At 35.3% G+C, this 22,846-nt stretch overlaps 1 protein-coding gene across 3 annotated transcripts; it reads left to right on the forward strand.

Moving 5' to 3' along the window:
- Positions 1-981: 981 nt before the first annotated feature.
- LOC102593234 (ADP-ribosylation factor GTPase-activating protein AGD3-like) lies at positions 982-22,326 on the forward strand. Of its 3 annotated transcripts, XM_006346570.2 has the most exons (21): positions 982-1,533; positions 2,894-2,970; positions 4,309-4,409; positions 4,910-4,980; positions 5,278-5,337; positions 6,460-6,504; positions 7,059-7,124; positions 7,245-7,292; positions 7,460-7,555; positions 7,648-7,689; positions 13,646-13,861; positions 14,227-14,358; positions 14,687-14,863; positions 14,956-15,042; positions 15,119-15,433; positions 16,736-16,881; positions 16,961-17,051; positions 19,195-19,360; positions 19,433-19,670; positions 21,654-21,973; positions 22,094-22,326. In XM_006346570.2, exons 1-20 carry the CDS (start codon positions 1,477-1,479, stop codon positions 21,766-21,768), a joined length of 2,346 nt encoding a protein of 781 aa, XP_006346632.1. In that variant the 5' UTR covers positions 982-1,476; the 3' UTR covers positions 21,769-21,973; positions 22,094-22,326. The 3 variants fall into 3 exon arrangements, with proteins under 3 accessions (XP_006346632.1, XP_015163862.1, XP_015163863.1); XM_015308376.1 differs by having other exon boundaries at positions 19,195-19,670; XM_015308377.1 differs by lacking the exons at positions 21,654-21,973; positions 22,094-22,326 and having other exon boundaries at positions 19,437-19,536.
- Positions 22,327-22,846: the final 520 nt, after the last annotated feature.

The raw sequence follows: 22,846 nt of genomic DNA on the forward strand, positions 1-22,846 counted from the left end.
TACTACTATTAATTTTATAGACATATATACGTCGTACCTTGTATTTTACTCTTTTTTTAAAATGATAAAATTTACTTACCATTGATTTTTAAAGAAAATAAATAAATAAACAAGTTTTCCTAATCATATTTTCCTAAATTGAGTTTAAGGACTATCTTCGGATAGGCTCTGAGGGATGCTTAACACCTTTCCCTCGAGTATAACTAAAACCCTTACTCAGAATCTCACTGGTTTCGCAAATCTAAAACAGAGTTTACATTTACATAGAAAAAAATGGTTTCCCTAATATTTTCCTTAAAAATTTAGGTCGCCACTCTAAAACAAAACAAAAACAATTTTCTTTCAAAATTAGAGTGTCGGCCATATTATGTTGTGAATTGTTTCGACTGGTTCGAAATAGGGTACGACACACGTGCATCCTCATATAAACATGTATGTCCGCCTTTGGAGATATGCATGATTATATAAACATGTCTCTTTAACTTGGCTTCAGCTGTCATCTACGCCCTCCAACTTTGACTGTACACAAGTAGATATTTAAACTTTTATAAAGTTGAACTAGTAGACGCATGCATTCTATATGACAATTCACGTGAAATTCACTCGAACTGATTGTATTATGCCATGTAGAAATATATTATGTCCGTGTAAGACACATATGTCTATTTGTTCAATTTTATATAAATTTAAATGCCTATCTATGCTCACCCATAAGTTGAAGGGCGCAAATGCCTAGTAATGCTAAGTTAAATAGCACATTAATATATTATGCTTAAGAGATAAAAGAAAACTTAAAAATGTAAGCACATAATACATTCATACACACGTACATAATGTACCAATATTAAAATAACAATAATAGAAATATAACATTTTAATTTGCAATAACTCATAAAACTAATGAACTTGAATAAAATCTATAAATATAAAGGTTAAAAAATAAAATAGATTTTGTATAGGATAGGGAGTTTAATATTTAAACCAAAATTCGGGGTAAATGATTTCCAAATTCCAATGTTAGAAAATTTGTGTAGATGGAAAGGAGATAATGGTAGAGAAGCCAATACACTGAATAAAGCGAAGCATGCGCATGGCGCGCATTGGGTTTCATATTGTGAAGTTGAATGATTAAAAATCAAAACCAACCCCCCAAATGATGACCGAAAGATATAGATGGAGATGTGGGTGACAACCATGAAATATCGCACATTGGTCCCCAATTGCTCACCAAAATTTGCCTCCTTCATTTTCGTTAACATTCCTCAAAACACTAATCTCACTTTCTATTTTCAATCTTTCCTTCTCTCTCTTCCTATTTTTTTGAATTCAACATCATCATACAAGGGGTCTAATTTTTTTTTTATTTTTTTGGGAAAATCATGTATTTGATTGATTTGTAGTTCGAATGTTGGTCAAGAAATTAACAGTGGGTATAGTTTTTCAGTGGTTAGATAAAGTGATATTGGTTTGGCTAAGATGCAGGGTGGAATGATGTTTGCCAGGCTTGATGATTCGCCCATGTTTCGTCAGCAGGTTAAAAAAAGATTCAATTTTTAAAGTTTAGCGTATTGTGTGTACCAAACTGCTACTTATACAGCCAGTTGCTGTCTTTGGTAGTGATGATTTAGTGTGCTTAATGAATTCTTGATCCAGTAATCAATGATTGATTGAACGCCTTTTATAGGTTTACAATATGATGTAGATGAAGGGTGAGTACTCGCATAATACATAAATGTGCCTCAACTCATATTTATGTACACTGAAACTTGTATAAAATTGAACAAATAGATACGCACGTCCTACATGATAATTTGAGTCCTACGTGGATTTCTACGTGTATTATGCCACTTAATATTCATGTGTTTACTTGTTCAACTTTATCTACTTGTACACACTCAAAGTTGGATGACATAAATATAAAATAAGACCAAGTTAAAGGGCACAATTATGTATTATGCCTTACTTTATTAGGGGAAACTTTTGACATTTTGAGGTTTATGCTTGTCAATATCAATACAAATAGTTTGGTTCTTAAATTATGTAGACACTTCTCTGGTTCCTTTTTAGTTTAAACTGTTTACGAGTTAAGGGATAGTATGTTGAGAAAGTTATGTAATTATGATTGGGCAATGTAATGGACGTTTTTTTCTCTCTCTCTGTACATATAAATGAGCATCACTGGATGCTAATCAAACAAATTGATTTACCTTTTCCAAAAACTGATGCAGTGGATACTATTGAGAGCCTTGTCTTTGTTGGAGTGCATTTTCTGACACTGTTTTTTCTGATGTGATATAAGAAGTTATATATCACAATTAAAGTGTTTTTGAAGAGGGAACCAAGGTTCAAGAATTTGTAGTGTATAGAACAAGTAGTTTGCGAGGATGATCTTCGCATTAGTGGATATTCTTCTTTATAACTGAGAAATCTTGACGGATTGGCACACTTGGTTTCCTTGTTACCAGCATGAAAACATATCGTCCGAGGTTCAAATGCAATGTATTATGCTTATATAGTCTATGATTAGATGCCAACTAGGGTGAACTTAGTCCAGTGTGAAAGATCTTCTAGATGAATTCTAGACTAATAATTAACATATAACTAATAACAGCTATTTCTCATGAATCGTTGTAAGTATATATATTAACATTCTCTGCAGTAGAAACTTACACATACATGGGATAGATTGGATTGGTATTCTATGTGAAAAATAGCATGTGAGCACCTTTACGTAAAATAAGTCCTGCATACTATAAAAGTAATAGTAGCAGTTTGATGCGTCTTCTGCAACAGAAGTTTGGAAGCCTTTTCCATGGCTAAGAAATATGCTAATCTTTACTTACTTTTCTCTGACCACAAGTGTGGGTCCTTAGTTTTGTACATGGTTGAACAGATCCAAGCTTTTGAGGAAGATGCTGAAACATTGAGGGATAAATGTCTAAAGTTTTATAAAGGATGCCGAAAGTACACGTAAGTCTCTTCATCTTGCTCTATTGTCTTCATAATTTATGTTGCATGGAACACTTCATTATTAAGTCATTCCATGTAAAGAGGGATCAGCAGAGAAAGAGGACAACAATTGGAAAAGAGGAGGACATGTATATGAAAACAAGAAACTAGATTTCAAAGCTCTAGCAAATAAAAATATTATAACTTTTTCGCACAAAAAAATATTATTACTTTTTCGCACATATTTTATGGCTTTTTGTTGACAACACATTCTCAATCTTTAGATTTTAAGATCACATACACCTTGAGGGACTACATTAAAAAAAATAAAAAATGGAAGGATTTTCCATATCCGGACATGACCTGAATGGAGGTTCTTCTGAGTGGATGATTTTGTTGTGATTAGGTATTGATGAGGAGAATAAATAGGTCAATTATATAGTAAAATAAAATGGATAATCATGGCACCCAAGGGTGTGGCCTAGTGATCAATGAAGTGGTTGAGAGTCGTGAGGTCTCAGGCTCGAATTTCAGCAAACACAAATTACTAGGTGATTCTTCCCATCTGTCCTACCCTTGGTGGATAGAGTTACCTTGTACTTGTTGCTTGTGGGAGGTGGTAGATATCTCGTGAAATTAATTGAGGTGCGCAAAAACTGATCCTGACACCACGACCATAATTTTTTTTAAAAAAAATGGATAGTCGTGAAGTGCAACAGAGAAGGTCTGATCCCAAGCCACACTTCATCATCTCCTACGATTCCCATTATGTTTGATGTTTATCAATCTGTATGTTAGCCATCTTCTTTTAACAGTTTTGAATATTCACCATAATAAATTTAGTTAATGTTAAGTCTCATGCAGTTACACTATCTAGTAATATCAATGTTGCATTCTATAAATAATTTTTGATAACATGAGGTGAATAGCTATTGCATAACTGTCATATGTTTTTTTCTATTTATCCTGCAAAGCATATTATGGTCGTATCCTGCCTGTATTCTTTTGACACTGCTTTTCCTCTATCTTCTATATCCTTTTCTCACTTATGCTATGCTGTTCCTCGTTGTCACGGTTTTCCTTGTTTTTTTTGGCAAGTGATCTTTTACTTCCTTTTCTAAGTGTCTATCTCTCTACATTTGGCTCTTTTAACTATTTATGCTTATGGATGAATATTGCAGTGTGTTCCACTTAACGAGCAGAAAAGATAAGTTGTGCCATTATTTGCTATGCTTAGTGTAAATAGTTATACAATCTTCTTTCAAGGATGTATGGTTTTATTCCACAAATAATTATTTAACTCTTGGACAAGTATTGTGCTGTTTGTGATACTCATTCATTCCTTTTTTCAATTTATAGAGAAGGGCTTGGGGAAGCATATGATAAAAACATAGCTTTTGCCAGTTCTCTTGAAACCTTTGGAGGAGGGCACAATGATCCTGTTGCTGTTTCATTTGGAGGTTCTGTTTTCGCTTGATCTTTTCAGACAACTTGTTATATAATTGATATGTTCTTTTGAATACATTCATGGGAGGTCATCATTAAGCATGAACAAATAAACACAATCATCATGAGAAAGTTTAATCTTATACTTACAGAGCTTGAAGTTGTGGAGACATCATTACAAGCATCATCTAGAGTACACTTATGACCAACAGAAACAACATTTTTCATCAAACGTATTTTGTTAGGACTACTTATCCACAAAAAGTGTATATGGATTTTCAAATTCTAAGTCATGAATCTATCTTAATCAAGTTCTGGTGTCTCTGTTATTGGCTAAAAATAAAAAGGTGAATGGAACAGATTTACATCTTCTGCTACCCTTATCAAGCTCAATTAACTTTTCTTACAAACACAATATTCATTTCCCTCAGAAAGCTGTACTTCTACCTAACAAAGAATTTAGTGTCAGATTCCTCAGCCATTGTATATTGATACACATAATTTGCCTTCTTAGGCCCTGATATGGTACAATTTGCTATCGCTCTGAGAGAAATTGGAACATACAAAGAAGTTCTTCGATCACAGGTAGCAGTTATTATGCTATTTACTGAAATGTTAGTGGTAGTTTAGAGTCTTCTTTCCTGCAAGGTCATGTTCAATTCCCAAATTTCTATGCATGAATTTTTGGTTAATATGCTGCATTACTTGAAGTATTTTGACTTTCGTATGTCAATCTGACTTTAGAAGTGTATTTATCTATTCTAGAACTTTGAAGTATAGCTTACATTTTCTTGTGACACGGTCTAAGTTACTATTGTGTGACTTCTGAAATATCATTGTCTGCTTGCGATCTTCTACTGACATCGTCAATTTTTTTCTTAGGTAGAGCAAATATTAAATGATCGATTACTACATATGGCTAGCATTGATCATCAAGTAAAGGTACCACTCATAACTATTGCTTCAAATCTTTTATCTACGGCTAGTAGGGCATTGATAAGAAAATTGAGTCCATTGAAATTTTCTTTACTCTCACTAGAGATCTTTTGTTGGGGCCTACTTGTTTTGAATCATTTTACCTGATATAATCAGAAAACACATACAATTTTAGAAAAGGATTTTAATGAAAACTTGTTATCTAGAATAGAGTGTAAAAAGTTCCATTATAATAAAAGTAAAGAAGTCGACCTTTATTTTCTTAAATTTGAAGGACATTTTTTCATTCTCGATAACTAGCTGTCTCTAGAAGATTTTAGCTTAATGGGTCTCTTAAGGAGTTTCATTAGGCTACTTTTGAGTTTTTGTTTTCCTGATTTGTTTTAAATGAATAACAAGCAACTAGTCTCAACAGACAAATCATTTCCATTTTCCAGAGGCATTGCATTTTCTTGGTTAATAGGTTTTCTTATTTATTTACTGGTGCACTTTGGCATAAAAGTGAATTTAATTAAAAAATACACAGTTTTTAAAATTTTTTTTTGATGAAAACCTGAATCATCTAGAATAGAGCATGTAAAATGTCCCGTTATATAAAAAGAAGTAAAATATCAACCTTTATTTTTTTAAAATTTGATGCGCATTATTCCTTCTCAATAACTAGATGTCACTCTAGAATATATTTTCTTCTTGGGTCCCTTAAGGAGTTTCATCAGGCTACTTCTCAATATATGATTAGGTTTATTTTTTGAATGAATACTAATTTTAACAGACAAATTATTTTCATTTTTCAGAGCTATTGCATACTTTTTCTTGGTTAATAGATCTCTTTATTTACTGAACGACATAATGGCTTAAAAGTGATTTAGAACAGTGCATTTAGAATGGAAGTTCATTATCAGTGGGTTGAATTGAATCCATTTGACCCACCTATAACATTTAATGAGTCAGTTTCTTACTCAATCTATATTTTACAATTCCAATCTAATCATAAATTTTCCCCATATCATCCGTAAATCCCCAGTATTTTTATACATCTTCTTTTGCATTTCTCCCGCGCTTACCTTGCACAATACATATATACATGCATCTTTAGCTTGATGTTGCATGGATTTCCAAAACTTTCAGGAAGCTCGGAAGCGTTTTGACAAAGCTGATGTAGCTTATGATCAGGTGAATATAACATTCCTTAAGTCACATTGTATATTTGTCTTGTCTCGACTTGCGTGTTTTTGTGATAATAACCCATTCAATTTGGCAAATGCAAAATCTTATAACAGAGTGATTTCCAATTGAAACTAAATGTAATTGTTGCCTAATTTGATACATGATCTTTTCCTTTGAAATGACGGACTTAACTAGCACCCAAAAATACCATTGTTAAAAGGATAGTGGGTGTAAAGTAATAGAGTTGGTTTTGTTGTTTGTTAGAAAAGATTTCCTTTTTAACGTTGACATTTTGTCCTCATTATCAGACATTTAGAGAATTTGATCTAGTAAATTATCCTTTCATAATGGAGGTTTTCAAGAAAATGGATCTTTGGATATTTGCTTTCTGCAATGATGTTCAAGATCCTAATATCCTTGGTTACAGGATACAGCACAAGAGGATCGCTTTTCCACTTCTTGCTTCCATGTCTAAACATTTTGAAATATCTTAATATTTGTTTACAACCTACTGAAAAATGAAAATCATCCTGTACTGTGTAAGAATTCCCTTTGTTCAGGTCCGCGAGAAGTTTCTATCGTTGAAGAAAAATACTAAACTGGATATAGTTGTAGCCATTGAAGAGGTACACACATATTCGTTCTTATAATTGAAGATCAGTTTCCCTATTTGTGTTGTTGATTGATCAGGTAGTTATATTGTTAAAAGTTTGTCAAATTTTTAATTTGGTGGAGATCTGCTATAGGAACTTCATTGTGCAAGGTCGACTTTTGAGCATACCCGCTTTAATCTGGTAAACTAAGATAATTTGCAATCATTCAATTCCCTCCCTCTCCCCACAAACCAAACACACACATATACAAATATCTATATATGTTTTTAGGGACTCAGTAATTAAATAGTGATTCAATGACAAATAGCAATGATATAATATTTGCAATACATCAAACATAAGATCAGGTTGGAGCTCTTTCTTCCGTTGAGGCCAAGAAGAAGTATGAATTCTTGGAATCAGTTAGCTTGACAATGGATGCTCATCTTCAGTATTTCAAACAGGTCATGTTCTGTTTTCTTTCGAGTGTCAAACAGGTCTTGTTCATATTATGGAGTGCATCATGTCTGAATCTGAGATACTATGTCGTTTACAGGGGTATGAACTGTTGCATCAGATGGAGCCTTATATCAATCAGGTTATTATCTAGTTTTAATACTAGTTGTGATATAATGTTTGTGTACTCTCCTTTTTCAATGAGGGCATTCCACCTTTTTAGATTGAAGAACATAATGTGTACTCTCCTTTTTCAATGACAGTAACTGGTGCACCTTCATTAAACTAAATTGTTGTGTTCAGTTTCATGAAATCATGAGTGACATCTCTTATAGATATCCTCCTTCAAACTTTTTAAATTATATGTTCTTCAATCTATTTGAGACACTCATTGTGAGTTTTTAATTCCATAAAATAAACAGGTATAATAACCATGGAATACATTGCACACATGCATATTGATTTCATATTAGACCACAAGAAAAACAAACTAATTTACAAATGACCAGGCTATTTTTAAAAAATGCCAACTATGCTAACATGTGCTTCTGTTCGTGAGCCTGAGGTTTGTTTAGTATCCCACAAGAAAGGCCTAGGTCAGTTTGTAGAAGGAAAAAATTAGGCCCAGATTTACTGGCCTAATCTAATAGTTTAGTTTCTGTAACACGACTGATCCTTTTGAAGCTTAATTAGAGGCAAATAACACCATCCCTGTCCAAACCATTGCGCCAGTTAACTATGAAGTAGGAAAAGAAGTTGAGCAGAGCAAAAGATAAATGAAGAAGAAGAGTGGGATGCAAAAGAAGAGTCAAAGGTGGTAGAAAAGAACCTAGAAATCTCCCTATCTTTGGAAAATACTCACATGCAAGAACTCACCTTACAGAGAAGTGAAAAAGGTAACTCGAGTTTGACAACAATTGAAGATACTGTGCCACTAGGTCAACATAGCCAGAGGAAGGAACAAACCTAGATTCTGACATTCCATTCTGGATCCACCAGAATATCATTAAATTTGGCAAGGAGTTTGGTGTAGACATCAAGGGGTGCAAGGAGGAAGCAATGTCGTTATTCATGAAGATTGAATGTATGAGAAAAACTAATTTGAAAAAGGAAGAGGCAAAAATGAAAACAACTCCACCAGTCAAGGGATCCAAAGAACTGAAGAGTCTGGAGTGTGGAAGAATTTTCAAAAGTAATGGCACAAGGAGCAAAGGGGATACACTCTATCAAGTGATCAATGATTGTTAATATTGTGTCATGGAATGTGAGGAGCCTAAAACAAGCTAGTAAGAGGTGTTTAATAAAGATCTAATTCACTTTTGAAAAGTTGATATATATTACTTTCAAAAAAACGAAATTGAAGGAGACATCAAGACATTGTTAAAGACTTGTGGGCCAACAGATGGGGTAAAATCTGCCAACTTAAAGCCAGTGGAACTAGAGGTGGCATCCTAAAATTATGGGATGGGAAAGTATGGACATGAGAAGAAGTAGCGTGGGAGCCATTCTTTATCTTGCAAGTTCACCGGAAAGAACCAAGAACTCACTTGGTTCGTTACAAGCATTTATGCACCAAATGATAGTGGGGAAAGAAAAGAAGTATGGTGGGAAGTTGGGTCAGGTAGAGGACTCTTCACTGGTCCCTGGGTAGTCTGTGGAGATTTCAATACTATTTGATGTCCCTCTGAGAAGAAGAAGTGCACTATAATCGCAAGAGCAATGACTGAATTTTCTGATTTCACAGAAGATCTGGGTTTGTTGGACCCTCACTTAATAGGGGCAGTTTTACTTGGAGGAAAGGAGATAGACATGACATTGTAGCCAGTGCCATTCCAGATAGCGGTGTCACCTATAAAAATGAGAAACAATAAATAAAATAATGTAACACCATAAAAAAAAGAACAAAATATAAACAAAAGATAATTTACGCACACTATTATACCTCTTCTAAACAAAAAAATTAAAAATATTATACCATGTTCTCCATGAGTTCTCTTTTTTCAAAATCAGAATAACGCTCTCCATGAGTTAACTTTAAAAAAAAAAATGTATTCAAAATATAGAGAACCAAAAATACATCAAATAACGCCAGAAAGATTTGAACCCCCTACCTAGGGAGTGAAATTGAAGAGCCAAACCAACTAAGCTGCGAGAACCTTAGTGTCATGTAGTGGCACTTTTTAAAGATATATGTTTCCTTTTGCCTTTAATTATATATACATATTTAGTAAATTTTTCCAGTGAAACGTGACACCCCTCGAGCCTTAGTAATCTGCCTCTGCAGGAACATCAAACAATCAGTACTACGTACACTTCTGGCACACCTAATAGTCCAAAGTAGGAACTAAGAACCTGTAGAGTCTTATTTCAAAACTGAAAACTGGTGGTTTCATACTGAGGGATTTATGGAGAGAATCAAAGAAAAGTGGAACTCCATGACATGTGAAGGAAGATGAAATTTCATCCTAGCTTTTAAGTTGAGAGCTCTAAAGACAAACTGAGAGAATGGAACAAAACCTCACAAGGAAATCTACCAATACAAATTGATACATACTCAACAAACTTGCAGAATTAGAAGAAACTCAAGACTAGAGGTCTCTTAGCGAAGAAGAGATTCATTCAAAAGTTGCATTATTAGTATAGTTTGAGAATATTGAAGAATATGAGGAGATGGTCTGGAGGCAAATATCAAGGGTTACCTGGCTGAAGAGAGGGGATGATAACACTAAGTTCTTCCTCAAAACTGCTAATTCACACAGAATACACAATAATATTGATGATCTAAATGTGGAAGGAGAAGCTGTCAAGAATCGTGAAGGTATAAAAAGGAAGTGGTTGAATTCTATCAGAGATTGTATTCAAAAACTGAACCATGGAAACCATCTGGTGGATGTAGGAAAGGTCACATAATCTTTCAGGAAGAATACCTAATGTTACCGGGGGACTTTAAAAACCAGGAGATATGGAGTTGTGCAAAATTATGTGTTGGAGATGAAGCTTGTGGCCCTGATGGTTATACCATGGACTTTTATGTTCATTGCTGGGAGGTAGTAGGGGAGGATGTGATTGCTAGTGGGTTTTTTAGAAAAGTTTCAGTGCTATCTATGTGGCTTTGATTCCAAAAAAGGTGGGGCCAGGGTGTTGACAGATTTTTGGTCCATCAGCCTAATTGGTAATATGTAAAAAATTATCTCCAATGTGTTGATTGAAAGATTTAAAAAGGTAATGTACAAATTGGAGGACACCCCGCGACTGGCTTTCATCAAAGGAAGACAGATAATGGATGTCATTCTCATGGAAAATGAGTGTGTTGACTCCAGAATCAGGAGCAGCGTACCAAGTATTCTTTGCAAATTGGGCATACAAAGCGCATACAATCACCCTAATTGGAATTTCCTATTAGAGATCCCATCTAAAAAAATGTTTTGGTGGCAGATGGATAAGGTGGATGAGTTTTGCATAAGCACTGTGGAATTCTCTATTCTCATCAATGGATTCCCTATTGGGTTCTTATCATCACATAGAGATCTTGTCTCCTTTCTTGTTTATCATTGCAATAGAAGGCTTAGATGATATGCTGAAAACTGCTCAAGAAAAACTCTGGATTAAGGGCTTCAACGTATCAAATAGAGTTGGGGCTGATATAGAGATTACACACCTTCAGTATGCCGATAATACGCTGGTCTTTTGTGATGACAATAGAGAACAACTTAAGATACTCAGGGTGATCTTTGTTCTCTTTGAAGCAATCTCTGGGTTACACATTAACTGGAATAAAAGCTTCCTACATTGGCTCAATTTGCTTTGATTTGCTTGAGCCGAAGGTCTTTCAGAAACAACCTCTCTACCTAGGAGAGACAGTGGTAAGGTCTGCATACACTCTACGCTACTCAGACCCCACTTTGTGGGATTTCACTGAATCCGGTTAATGAGGCTACTGATATAACTTCATTGGCCAAGATTCTTGTGGGGAGGGTTGGTGAACACCAGTTGTATACTTGGGCATGCTCCTGCCCCCCTGGGAGCATAAAGCTGATCCATAGGTATATGGAATGGGATGGGAGAGAAAATGTGAAAGAAGACTAGTGAATTGGAAGATCCATTACCTTTCATTAGGGGGAAGATTAGCTCTCATTAATAGTGTTTTGGATGTCATGTATACTTTCATGATGTCCCTCTTTCCTCTACTTGATGGTGTTATTGAGAGCCTTGATGTTTTGAGAAGGAATTTTCTCTGGCAAGGCAAGAGTGACTCTAAAAAAATCCACCTGGTCATATGGGATGCACTAATAGAACAGGCACGGGATCTGGGAATAAGGAACTTAAAAAACCATAATCAATGCCTCATGATGAAATGACTTTGGAGACTTGCATCTGATGAGCAGACTTTATGGAAAGAGGTGATCAAGTTAAAGTATGAAATGAATGGTAATTGGACAACCAGAATGGCACAAACACCTATGGAGAGCTCCTGAATGTCTGGGAGATCTAGAGATTAGTAGATTTCTTCAAAATTTCTAGACAACTCAAAGGGTCATCTGTGTTAGAAGAGTGTCTTGTATGGCATATCACAGGCAAGGCAGATTCAATGTAAAGGAGGCTTATAAGAAATTCGATATTTTCAACAATCGAATTGATTGTCAGCCATGGAAACTAATGTGGAAACAAAAAATCCCTTATAAAGTTTCATGTTTTACTTGGCTACTTGCTAAACAAGGGGTGTTGACTCTGGAAAATCTCATGAAAAGGGGATTCCATTTGTGTTCAAGATGTTTTCTATGTGGAGAGGAGGCAGAGTTAGTCGCCTCTTTTTTCACTGTAGGATTACTAGCCAATTATGGAGAACCATCATCAATATGAAAGGATTGAATTGGGTGATGCCAACTTGCCAAGGATAATTATATAGACTCTTAAAGTTTGGAGTAGCTATCATAACCTATATAGTCAAAATGAAAGATGGAAAACTATACCAACATGCATTTGGTGGTCCATGTGGAAAGAAAGAAATCTTAGATGCTTTGAAAACAGGTGCAACACTACTCAGAAGATGAAGATGAATTGCATAGTTTTGTTTCATTTTTGGTGTAAACAAGAGTATATGAAAGGTTTAGAATAAGTTATGGATGTCCTAGGAAATAAATATTTTTTTCTTATAGGGTTGAAGCTCTTCCTATACTCTCTTACCATCCTCAACAAGGATGAGGATTTGCAAAAAATATTGAAGTGAAAAAGTCAAATTGATCAAACCATTTCCTCTTTTGCATTTCCTCTATTTGGTAGTGCAGGGAATCTCATGTGGTCTTGTAGAAGTTTGAGGGTTAATATATTCCAATTAAGTAAACCTAAGGATGCATAGACGCACTAGTGAGGAGGTGCGAGAGGTTGATTCTAGAGGGTACGAGGAGAGGCAGAGGTAGGCCAAAGAAGTATTGGGGAGAGGTGATAAGACATGATATGACACAACCTGAGGTTATCGAGGATATGATCCTAGATAGGAGGGTGTGGAGGACACGTATTAGGGTATAAGGTTAGAAGGTAGTGTAGTGTTGTCTTGCTTAGGGTGGCTAGGGTTTGCGATGGTACTAGTTGTATTATTGTAGTTCTTGTTTCTTTATTTTTATCATTGTTGATTATTTGTTTATGGTGTTTCAATTATCACTTGATTTTATTGTTTTGGCTCCTCTTTGGTAGACTTTTGCACTGTTTCCTTGTCATTTGCTATATTCTTTTCTTTTCATTATCTCCTTCTTTATACTGGGATTTGTTGCACTTGAGCCGAGGGTCTTTCGGAAATAGTCTCTCTACCTCCATGAGGTAATGATAAGGTCTGCATACATTCTACCCTCTCTAGACCTCACTTGTGGGATTTCACCGGGTATGTTGCTGTTGTTGTAAACCTAGGGATGTTATTATTTTCTCTCCAAAAAATTAAAAAGATATAAAAATAACTTCTTTGATTCTTTAAATACTCAACAGGGTCCAACACATACACTAAAATCGCATGAATTGATCTTTGTTAAATTGATTTTGCAACTACATAACTTCTTTCAAATACTTGTCCCTATTTTAATGTGTTTTGAGGTCTGTGGTTATACTAGGTCCTGGCCTTTGCACGAAGGGCTAGAGAAAGTTCGACACATGAGCAGGTAGTTCTCAATGAAAAAATGCAAGAGTATAAGAAGGAAGTTGATCAAGAAAGCAGGCGGTCATTAAACAGTCCTCACAATTCTTCAACTGCTGAAATCACACAACATTCTTCCAGAAGTTCCCAGAAAGTGATAGAGGCAGTAATGCAGTCTGCTGCAGAAGGAAAGGTACATGCTTTGAGGCTTCACCCCTATTAGCAAATACTCCCTTCGTCCCAATTTATATGAGGTAGTTTGACTTGACACGAAATTTAAGAAATAAAGACGAACTTTTGAAACTTGTGGTCTAAAATAAGTCATAGATATATGTGTGGCTATAAATCATCTCATTAAAGGTAAAACATGCATTTTAAAGTTAAATTGTTACTAAATATAGAAATGTGTCATTCATTTTGGGACCGACTAAAAAGGAAAGTGAGTCATATTAATTGGGACAGAGGGAGTACCATTCTGTGCTGTTTTTGAGATTCTTGTTATTTCTTCCAAGAGCTCTTCTGATTACTATTTCTACAGCTAAGATTTCAATAGTGTAGGTAGAAACTATAAAGCAAGGGTATCTCTCAAAGCGTTCCTCCAATTTAAGAGGTGACTGGAAGAGAAGATTCTTTGTTCTGGATAGCAGAGGAATGTTGTACTATTATCGAACGCTAAGGAGCAGGTCCTCTGTAAGTTATTAAATAAAATGTTTATTGGTATACTACATAAATGTGCCCTTTAACTTGACCTCGGCTATCATCTATGCCCTCCAACTTTGCGTGTGCATAAGTAGACACTTAAAGCTGTATAAAGTTGAACGAGTAGGATGCAAATTGCCACATAGGATGAATGTGTCTACTTGTTCAACTTTAAGTTCCTACTTGTGCACACCCAAAGTTAGAAGGACATAAATATCAGCCGAATCCAAGTTAAATGACACATTTTTGTATTATGCCATGTTTATTTGGCAAGTTCTTCTGGTCACTATTTATGCTTGCTCAAATGTGGATGATGCAGTTTCAGGGATCTTCCAATCCACTCTCTTCACATTATCATGGAGGTGTACATGATGAAAAACCTGTTGCACGTCGCACAGTGAACCTACTGACATCAACAATAAAAGCGGATGCAGAGCAATCGGATTTGAGATTCTGCTTCAGAATAATTTCACCAACAAAGAGTTATACTTTGCAGGTGAACTAAGCAAGAGCTGTATTGAGAGAACTTGTTTTCAACATAATATGTCGTCAACAGTTCTCAGTAAAGTTTTATCTTTTGGCATTTAGGCAGAGAGCACAGCAGAACAACTGGTGTGGATAGAAAAAATAACAGGAGTTATTACCTCACTACTGAGTTCCCAGATACCTGAAAGGGTAAAATATTAACATTGATATTGTTACTCCAGTTCCAATTTTGTTGTTTCCTAATGATACTGGTTCATGTTGTCAGCATTTCTCTATGAGTCACTCTACCAAAAGTAGGTCCATAGGAAGTCCCATGAGTCAGGATCAAAGAACAATTGAAGAGTGCTCATCTGGGAGGGATTTCATTGCTAAGAGTTCCATACGCCAATCCAAAAGTGCATCACACCTCCCGAGCATGAAAGTAGAGAAACCAACTGATGCACTGAAGAGGATACCTGGGAATGATAAATGTGCTGATTGTGGTGCTCCTGATCCAGACTGGGCTTCTTTGAATCTTGGTATTCTTATATGCATTGAATGTTCTGGCATTCACCGTAAATTTGGTGTACATATATCAAAGGCAAGTCAACTTTCTTCCTTGTACAACTAAGCTTCTTACTTTTGTAGTATAATCCTACTTTTAATTTTTCTCTACTTTGTCTTATGTTTGAGGCAGGAAGCCTTGCTAAACTTCTCCCTAGTGAGAGTACCCGCCTTCATGTTAAACCCCACATGCTTCCTGACATGCATTATCAGATTATGTGTTTGTGTAGTGTTTCTATTCAATAATTGTTGATTGATTGATTAGCAATTTCCTAACTTAATTATAGGAGTAGATTGGTATTGTAATTATAAGTATTGATTGTGTTATATTGCCTTTCCTCCTTGTCAAGAAGTATTGTATTTTCTTATTTAGTTCAAAGACTCATTGTATAAGTACTCATTCTATTGGGATGTAAATTCATCAAGAAATATATAGAAGCTTTTTCTTCTTCTTGAAATCTTCATATATCATAGCCGTTGCTGCCTTTTTGAGCTGACTTATCTCCCTTTGCAACTCTAGGGTCCTGTTCATATCAAAGAGATCAAATTTTTTCTCCCTCCTCGTGGTTGTTCCGTTACTCAGAGACCCTTTTAGTCAGTTTTCTGAAATAACAACTCTGCCACAAGCTTCCTCTACCTCGGACGACTAAACCCCAGTCAGCAGCTCCATTAAAGACCTCGTCATGCGCCTCCCATGCCGCCGGAAGTTCTAGCTCCAGCCACATGTTAGGAACTCCTTTTGCTACTTAAATTTTTGAAGTACCTAGACAGGCTAAAGGTTAGGTGAGAGTGGGATATGATTGTTAAGATACTATAGTTTATACAATTATATTCAATCTCATTATGTTTCAACTTATGGAAGGGGTTGTCCACTTGATCATTCCTAGGTTAATGGTCATTGTTCTACTGTTTCCTAGTTTAACATATTTGAGATTTTTTCTATATATTGTTTCTTTCTCTATTCTCCAAAACTTTATAGGTTTCCAAGGAATAATGTTCCGACCAGTTACCCTTAGCTTCATAAAAAGTCCAGATCTACATGGCCTTTAATTTTAATATAAATGGTGATTATTGGAAAGATTGAGACAGGTAATTGAAAGTGGAAAAAAAGAAAGAGCTTAGTCATATTCTGTAAATTTTGGAGTATCTAAAGGAAAAAACCTAAAGTAAGTTGGATTGCAAAGTCCTTTATCCATTCCCCTTTTCTAGTTTGGATGGACTATACTTACACAGTTACACTGCTTCATTATGCACTGGACTTGCTCAGAACATTGCTTTTTTGTATGAATACACAAAAGTTGAAGTGTTTCTTACAGCTCCACTGCAACTTTGTATTTAGGTAAGATCCTTGGCACTTGATGTTAAAGTGTGGGAGCCTTCTGTCATAATCTTATTCCAAGCACTTGGTAATGTGTTCGTGAATTCTATTTGGGAGGGTTTGCTGCATCCAAGAAGAAATTTTCAGGCAGATGAAATACCGATGCGGTAACTTTGAAAAATTCATTACAATGTGAATTATTTTCGTTATTGTTCTTTATTGAAAAGTGTCAACTGATTGGTCTAGGTTTTTGGAGTCCCATAAACACAAGCAGTTTTCTTGCAAACCGAGTGAGGATGATCATATTTCAGTGAAGGAGAAGTTCATCCATGGAAAGGTACCACTAAAAATAGCTAACATGTTCTGTAAGCCGCTTCTCTGTCTTAAAGGAATAGCTTCACATCTTATATAATACTTCTGTTCCATGGCAATATTTCTTTCTTGTCCGTTCCAGAAAGAATGACATCTTTCTAGATTCGGAAACATTAACCTTAACTTCTCATTTATCTCTAACAACAAGCTTTTATAGCCACAAATGTTGTGGAATGCTCACGACAAGTTCCAAAGTCTTATAGCCACATAAATGTTACGGAATGTTCTTTACCACTAGTCTCAAAAGTGTTCATTTCTTTGTTGAATTCTGTGTTATTCAAACTTTGCCTCTTATATTAAAATGGAAGAAGTATTTGTTTAAACTTTAGTTGATATTTTAGTTTATCCCTCCAGTTCAGTCATTTGATTAGCCGTTAATGTCACCAGATCGGTGGATATCGCACATTATGCTCCTCCTGCTGACTCACTAATTATGTAGGCATTCTATCAATACTTATTCTCTCCCACTTCTACATCATACCGTAACTCATGAGCCTTCTGCTGTACGGCTGCCGCACCTGATCAGTGAACTGGCACTGCACATTCTGCCCATGTGAGCAACCGTGCATAGATCTTAAAATCCATGTGCTGTGATGGGTTTGTGGCCTGCTTGACGAACATCAGCGACGGTGACATCGTGAGTTGATCCGTAGGTATCGTGATAAGTCATGTGTCCTAGGGAAGTAGTGAAAGATAAGTAGAAGGGACAGGGCATGAGCATCCTCACTGATGCTATTTAGTTATTCGGGATTAGGATTCCCATTAGAGAAGATGGGAATTGAGTTATGATTGATGAAAGTCTGGTACGTATTAAGTTGTAATCATAGGTTGTTTCTCCACAGTCTGAAATCCATGTTTCGCCCTTCCAAGCTTAGCTTGGGTGTTGAATCTCTATCCTTTGTCTAACTGGATTTGTTGATACTTCGCTGTCGTGTTGACTATGAGTCTGTCTATACGCAATTAGAAAAAAGATGATAGTGTGATACATAAATATAGTAAATGGACAGAAATTTTAAAACTTCAAACTTTTTAAAGTTTTTTAAAGTTGGCAATGACTAGTTTTTCAAAGAAAATTTTATTAATTCCAAAATATTTAAGCACTAATATATTATTAAAAAAAGAAGAAGATGATAGTGTGATACAAGTAAGTAAGACAATTCTTAAAATCTAGGCTATAAGGCCTTTAAGTTTATTAGATTGAACTGTCAAATTTCACAGTAGTACAATTGTTTTGTGTTGGTTAGTTCTTCCATAACTAGGGTAAACAAGTAGAGGCTCAACGTGATTCTTGGGTGTAAACCTACTATTATGGGAAACACTTTTGTATCACCTATTATTGTTTTCTCGCGAGTGATGGATCCTTCATACCTGTCCTTTATGACATTTATATATTTAATATGAATTCCTTTTTCCTCCATCATCCACCAAGAACTTTTTGTGGTACTCTATCATATGCTTTCTTCATGTCAATAAACATAATGGGTAGATATTTCATTCTTTGGCGATTTAGATTTTCATAAATCTTTGCAAGAATATATAGCCTTATTATAGATCTACCGGGCATAAATGCTAACTCATTCTCTTTTACTTTATCATGTTTCTAGTCTATGCTCTATCACTCTTTCCCAGAGTTCCATCGTATGACTCATGAGTTTAATGTCATGATAATTTAAACAACTTCAATATCTTCTTATAAATCGGAATTGGGGTTACTCTTCCTCCACTCATCGGGCATCCTACTACTTCTTAGTATAGCATTGAGTAGCTTGGTGAGTCATTCTACTTGACCTCTTCAAGACACTTCCAAACCTATATAGGATACTATCTGGACCACAAGCTTTTCTCATCCTCATATCTTTCATGGCATCTTTTACCACTGTCGGCGTAATTTTATGAGTCTGCTAAAGTTTCTATTGTTCACAGATGTGTGGGGGTCCAAAATGCTATTCTCTTGGTTCAAGTTGAACAATTGATCAAAATATTCTCTCCGCCTCTCCTTGATTTCATCATCTTCTGTCAATACTTAATGAGAATCATCTTTAGTATACTTCACCTGGTTTAACTCCTTACCGTTCTTCTTTGCTTGCTAAGTCTTCTTATGGCTGCAGTATGCAGAAAAAAAATTTGTTCACAAAGTGGAAGACAGTAGGCATCTGCTTTCTGTGGCACAACAGTTGTGGGAAGGTGTGCGTAAAAATGACAAGAAAACTGTATACCGTCTCATTGTTGTTTATCAAGCAGATGTTAATGCAGTTCACGGGCAAGCATCACTTGGTACGTCTTTATCTAGTGAATTATTGAGATTGCATTGGCATGCAAACCCTGATTATCACTTTGGTTTCTTAGGCAGTGATTGTGCGAACTCTTTGAACCCACGAAGTGGAAGTGCAGACCTTTCCTCTGATGGATTTTTTGATGGTTGTTCCCTGCTTCACCTAGCCTGCCAAACTGCTGATATTGGCATGGTGGAGCTGCTTCTGCAGCATGGCGCTAACATAAATGCTTGTGATTTGCGTGGTCAGATCCCACTGCATCATAGTTTCTTAAGAGGAAGAACTGAAATTGCCAAACTATTACTTTCAAGGTAATGGTTTGATTCTAAGAACAGTGCTAGTTCCTTAGTTTCTTAATTGTATCCAGTCCGGTAATATAATTCTCTCAGTAAGGCTGATGCCCGGCATGTGCATTTGGATAAAAGTTTCTAAGGAGCTTCACAATATAGGTTAACATGTCCTGTATATTTATATAGTTTAAACCATTGGGAGGTCCACAGTTATTGTGCTTACATTCAGATCTAGCAGAGGAAGAGGTGCTTTTACTGGGTAATGCCACATATCTTATTGGTCGTAGTAAACTAGTAATTATTGGCAACATGCAGTTGTGTGTGAGAGAGACATATAAAGCCACATTTGCAAATTGATGCTAAATAATAGAATAGCAGAAGATAATAAAATAACTACAGAAATTGAAGCCAAGTAGTAATTGAAATTTAAATACAAGCATATTAAAGGGAATCCTATAAAGCAGTATGGGTAGATTCTGCACTTTTAATTGGTTTTAGGACAGAGAACTAGTTAGATCAAAGCTGTATCAGTGCATGATCATCAATCTCCAGCTGAATTTCCATGCACAACAATGACGTCCATGCTTTTCAGAATCAGAGGGAAATTATTGACTTTCTATAAAGGTGTTTAATGCTTAACATTCATATATCTCAAAGGAGTTTGGAATTATTGAATGTTCCTTAGATCAATCACTCAACTGTAATGATTCCAGCCCCACGTGGGAAAGACTTTATAAACAAGCAAACAAACAGCAACTGCGCCTCAATCCTAACTAATTGGGGTCGGCTATATGAGTCCTCTTCCTACCCCATTTGCACATGTTTCATTCCACTATTCAATATATGTATATGATTAGACTAATTAAGTTAGGCTTCTCTATGTGTATCCTTACACTGTCATATATCTCTAAGCCAACTTAAAAGACTCGTGTGGAATACCAGGTTAATGTAAGTGTGTCAATAAGGATTGACCTTGATCCATATTGGTTGACATCACCTATATATGATACTTGCTTCCATTGTAATCTTCTCTTGCTAAATCTGCATTGATCTCGAGAAATTATGTCTTTTGAGACAAATTTCATCCTCCTGATATTAGATCTACCTTAGTTTCTTTTAACACCTTCAATCATTATGGTGTTCCACCTCCATACTAATGCATTTGGAGGTCTACTAAGAATATGACCTGACAATCTTAATGGCTACCTTCTTTCATTTTTTCATCTACATTTCTTACCTTGCACCTTCTGTTGTATGTGACCATTTCTAATCTTGTCTAAACTTGTAGACCATGCATCCATGTTAACATCTGTATAACACTGATGGTCTCAGAACTATTCTATAGAATTTGCCTTTCACTGTGTAAAACCAAAGAACTGTTTATTGATGTTAATGTTTTGTTATATTTAGTTTTACAAAGGATAAACTTAAAGGTTTGTGTTCAGTGTAGTACAAGATGAGGAACTTAAACCTATCCTCCATGAATTATAGAGTATATTTAACAGTTTTACCACGCACAAATTTTCATACCAAGCTAGAATATAACAAATCTGCTCTCAAATTTCAAAACTGCTCCAATGAATCTGATTAAGGCCCAAGAAATGGTAGTTGAATACTGTTTTACTTCATCAGATAGCAGAACAGGAGCCGACTTAACAGACAAGCTCTATCCCTTGACTTGGCTAGAGGATTATGCTCTTTGTAAAGATGAATGACATTCGAGTTGTATATCTTGAATCAAAACATTCTACTGATTGGTACTCCTGCACTCTTTCAACTTTTCGTGGCCTCAGATTTAGAGGAGAATTGACGTTTTGAAATGATAACATAGTTAGTTCTTATATTAATCAATGAAGTAATGTTGAAGATTAGTAATGCCACTGAAATTGAGAAGAGACAATTTTAATCATTTTCATAATGCTGCTGAAATTGAGAGCTTACTTTTGTAATAAGTTGTATAACTTCTGTCTATGTTGTTTAACCAATATGATTTCTTGCAAATAGGGGGGCCGATCCACAAGCTGTTGATAAGGAAGGCAAGACTCCTTTCCACCTTGTCCAGGAATCAGCTCTCGATGATGTGGAGATCATTGCCCTGCTGAAAGTTGCAATAGGATAGCACCACAACAAAGATCAAACTGAGGTAGACAACTTAATATTGCATCCCAGTAAGAATATTTTATCTTCAAGAATGAAGTTTGGAGTTATACGGAAGTGCTAGAGCTTGTTCAATCCTTAGCTTCATTCTGCCAGCAGAAATTCTGATAAGGCTTTTGAAATGAAAGATCCAGAGAAGTGGTGCTTTTTCTCCGCGGATCTCAGAGGTTAGGAATTATATATCAAGTACAACATGGCTTCATGCATGTCATTTCTACGAAATGCTACTTCTGTTGTGTTTTTCATTATTAATTCTTTTTCCCCTTTGGTTTATTTTGTCATCCAAGTTGTGCAGATGTTGAAGTAGGCAGTGGAGCAGTTGTACATGTATTTTGAATTGACTGTGAAACAGAATAAGCTAAGTAGAACTATATTTAGGTGGGAAATTGGCTCAGTGATGAAGCTGAAGAAATTGTTGAGACATGATGAATGAGGCTATTTATTATGGTTTCATTTTAGAGTAGTATGAAAGAATGTTTATCACCAGTAGGCAATATATATAGCTTTCTTGTATTGAAAAGTATTTGTATTGCAATAAGAATTGTAAATAACTAAATATAAACTACTATTCTCTAAATTTTAATTTTACGTGACAACATTTTTTTAATTAAAAAAAACAGATAAAAAAGGGTAGCTTTCTAAATATAGAAACAATTTGATTTGATTCCGTTCATATTAATTTTACCTCTTAATGATAGTTTTTTATAGCCCCAGATTAAAAAGTATTGTGACATGTATAACACTGTAAGTTGCAAAAGTCTTATAGCCATTAAACATTTGAAGGAGTCGCAGTCCTACGAAATACTAACAATTAGTTGTCTGAATAATAACTAAGGGGTGTATTAAGGGGAATTATTCGGGTTCACATAAATTCATGTTTTTTGGTACGCTCAAATTGTATTTTCGTTGTTCAAATATAGAACCTTGTAAGGTTAGAGTTGAATCTCAAATACAATATGGTGTGAATATTACTCTTAGTTGTAAGAATAAATGGTCTTTATTTTGTAAAACAATTGTGGAAAATAAAATTTAAAAGAATT

The sequence above is a fragment of the Solanum tuberosum genome, unplaced genomic scaffold (assembly GCF_000226075.1).
Source record: "Solanum tuberosum cultivar DM 1-3 516 R44 unplaced genomic scaffold, SolTub_3.0 scf00078, whole genome shotgun sequence".
NCBI lineage: Eukaryota > Viridiplantae > Streptophyta > Magnoliopsida > Solanales > Solanaceae > Solanum > Solanum tuberosum.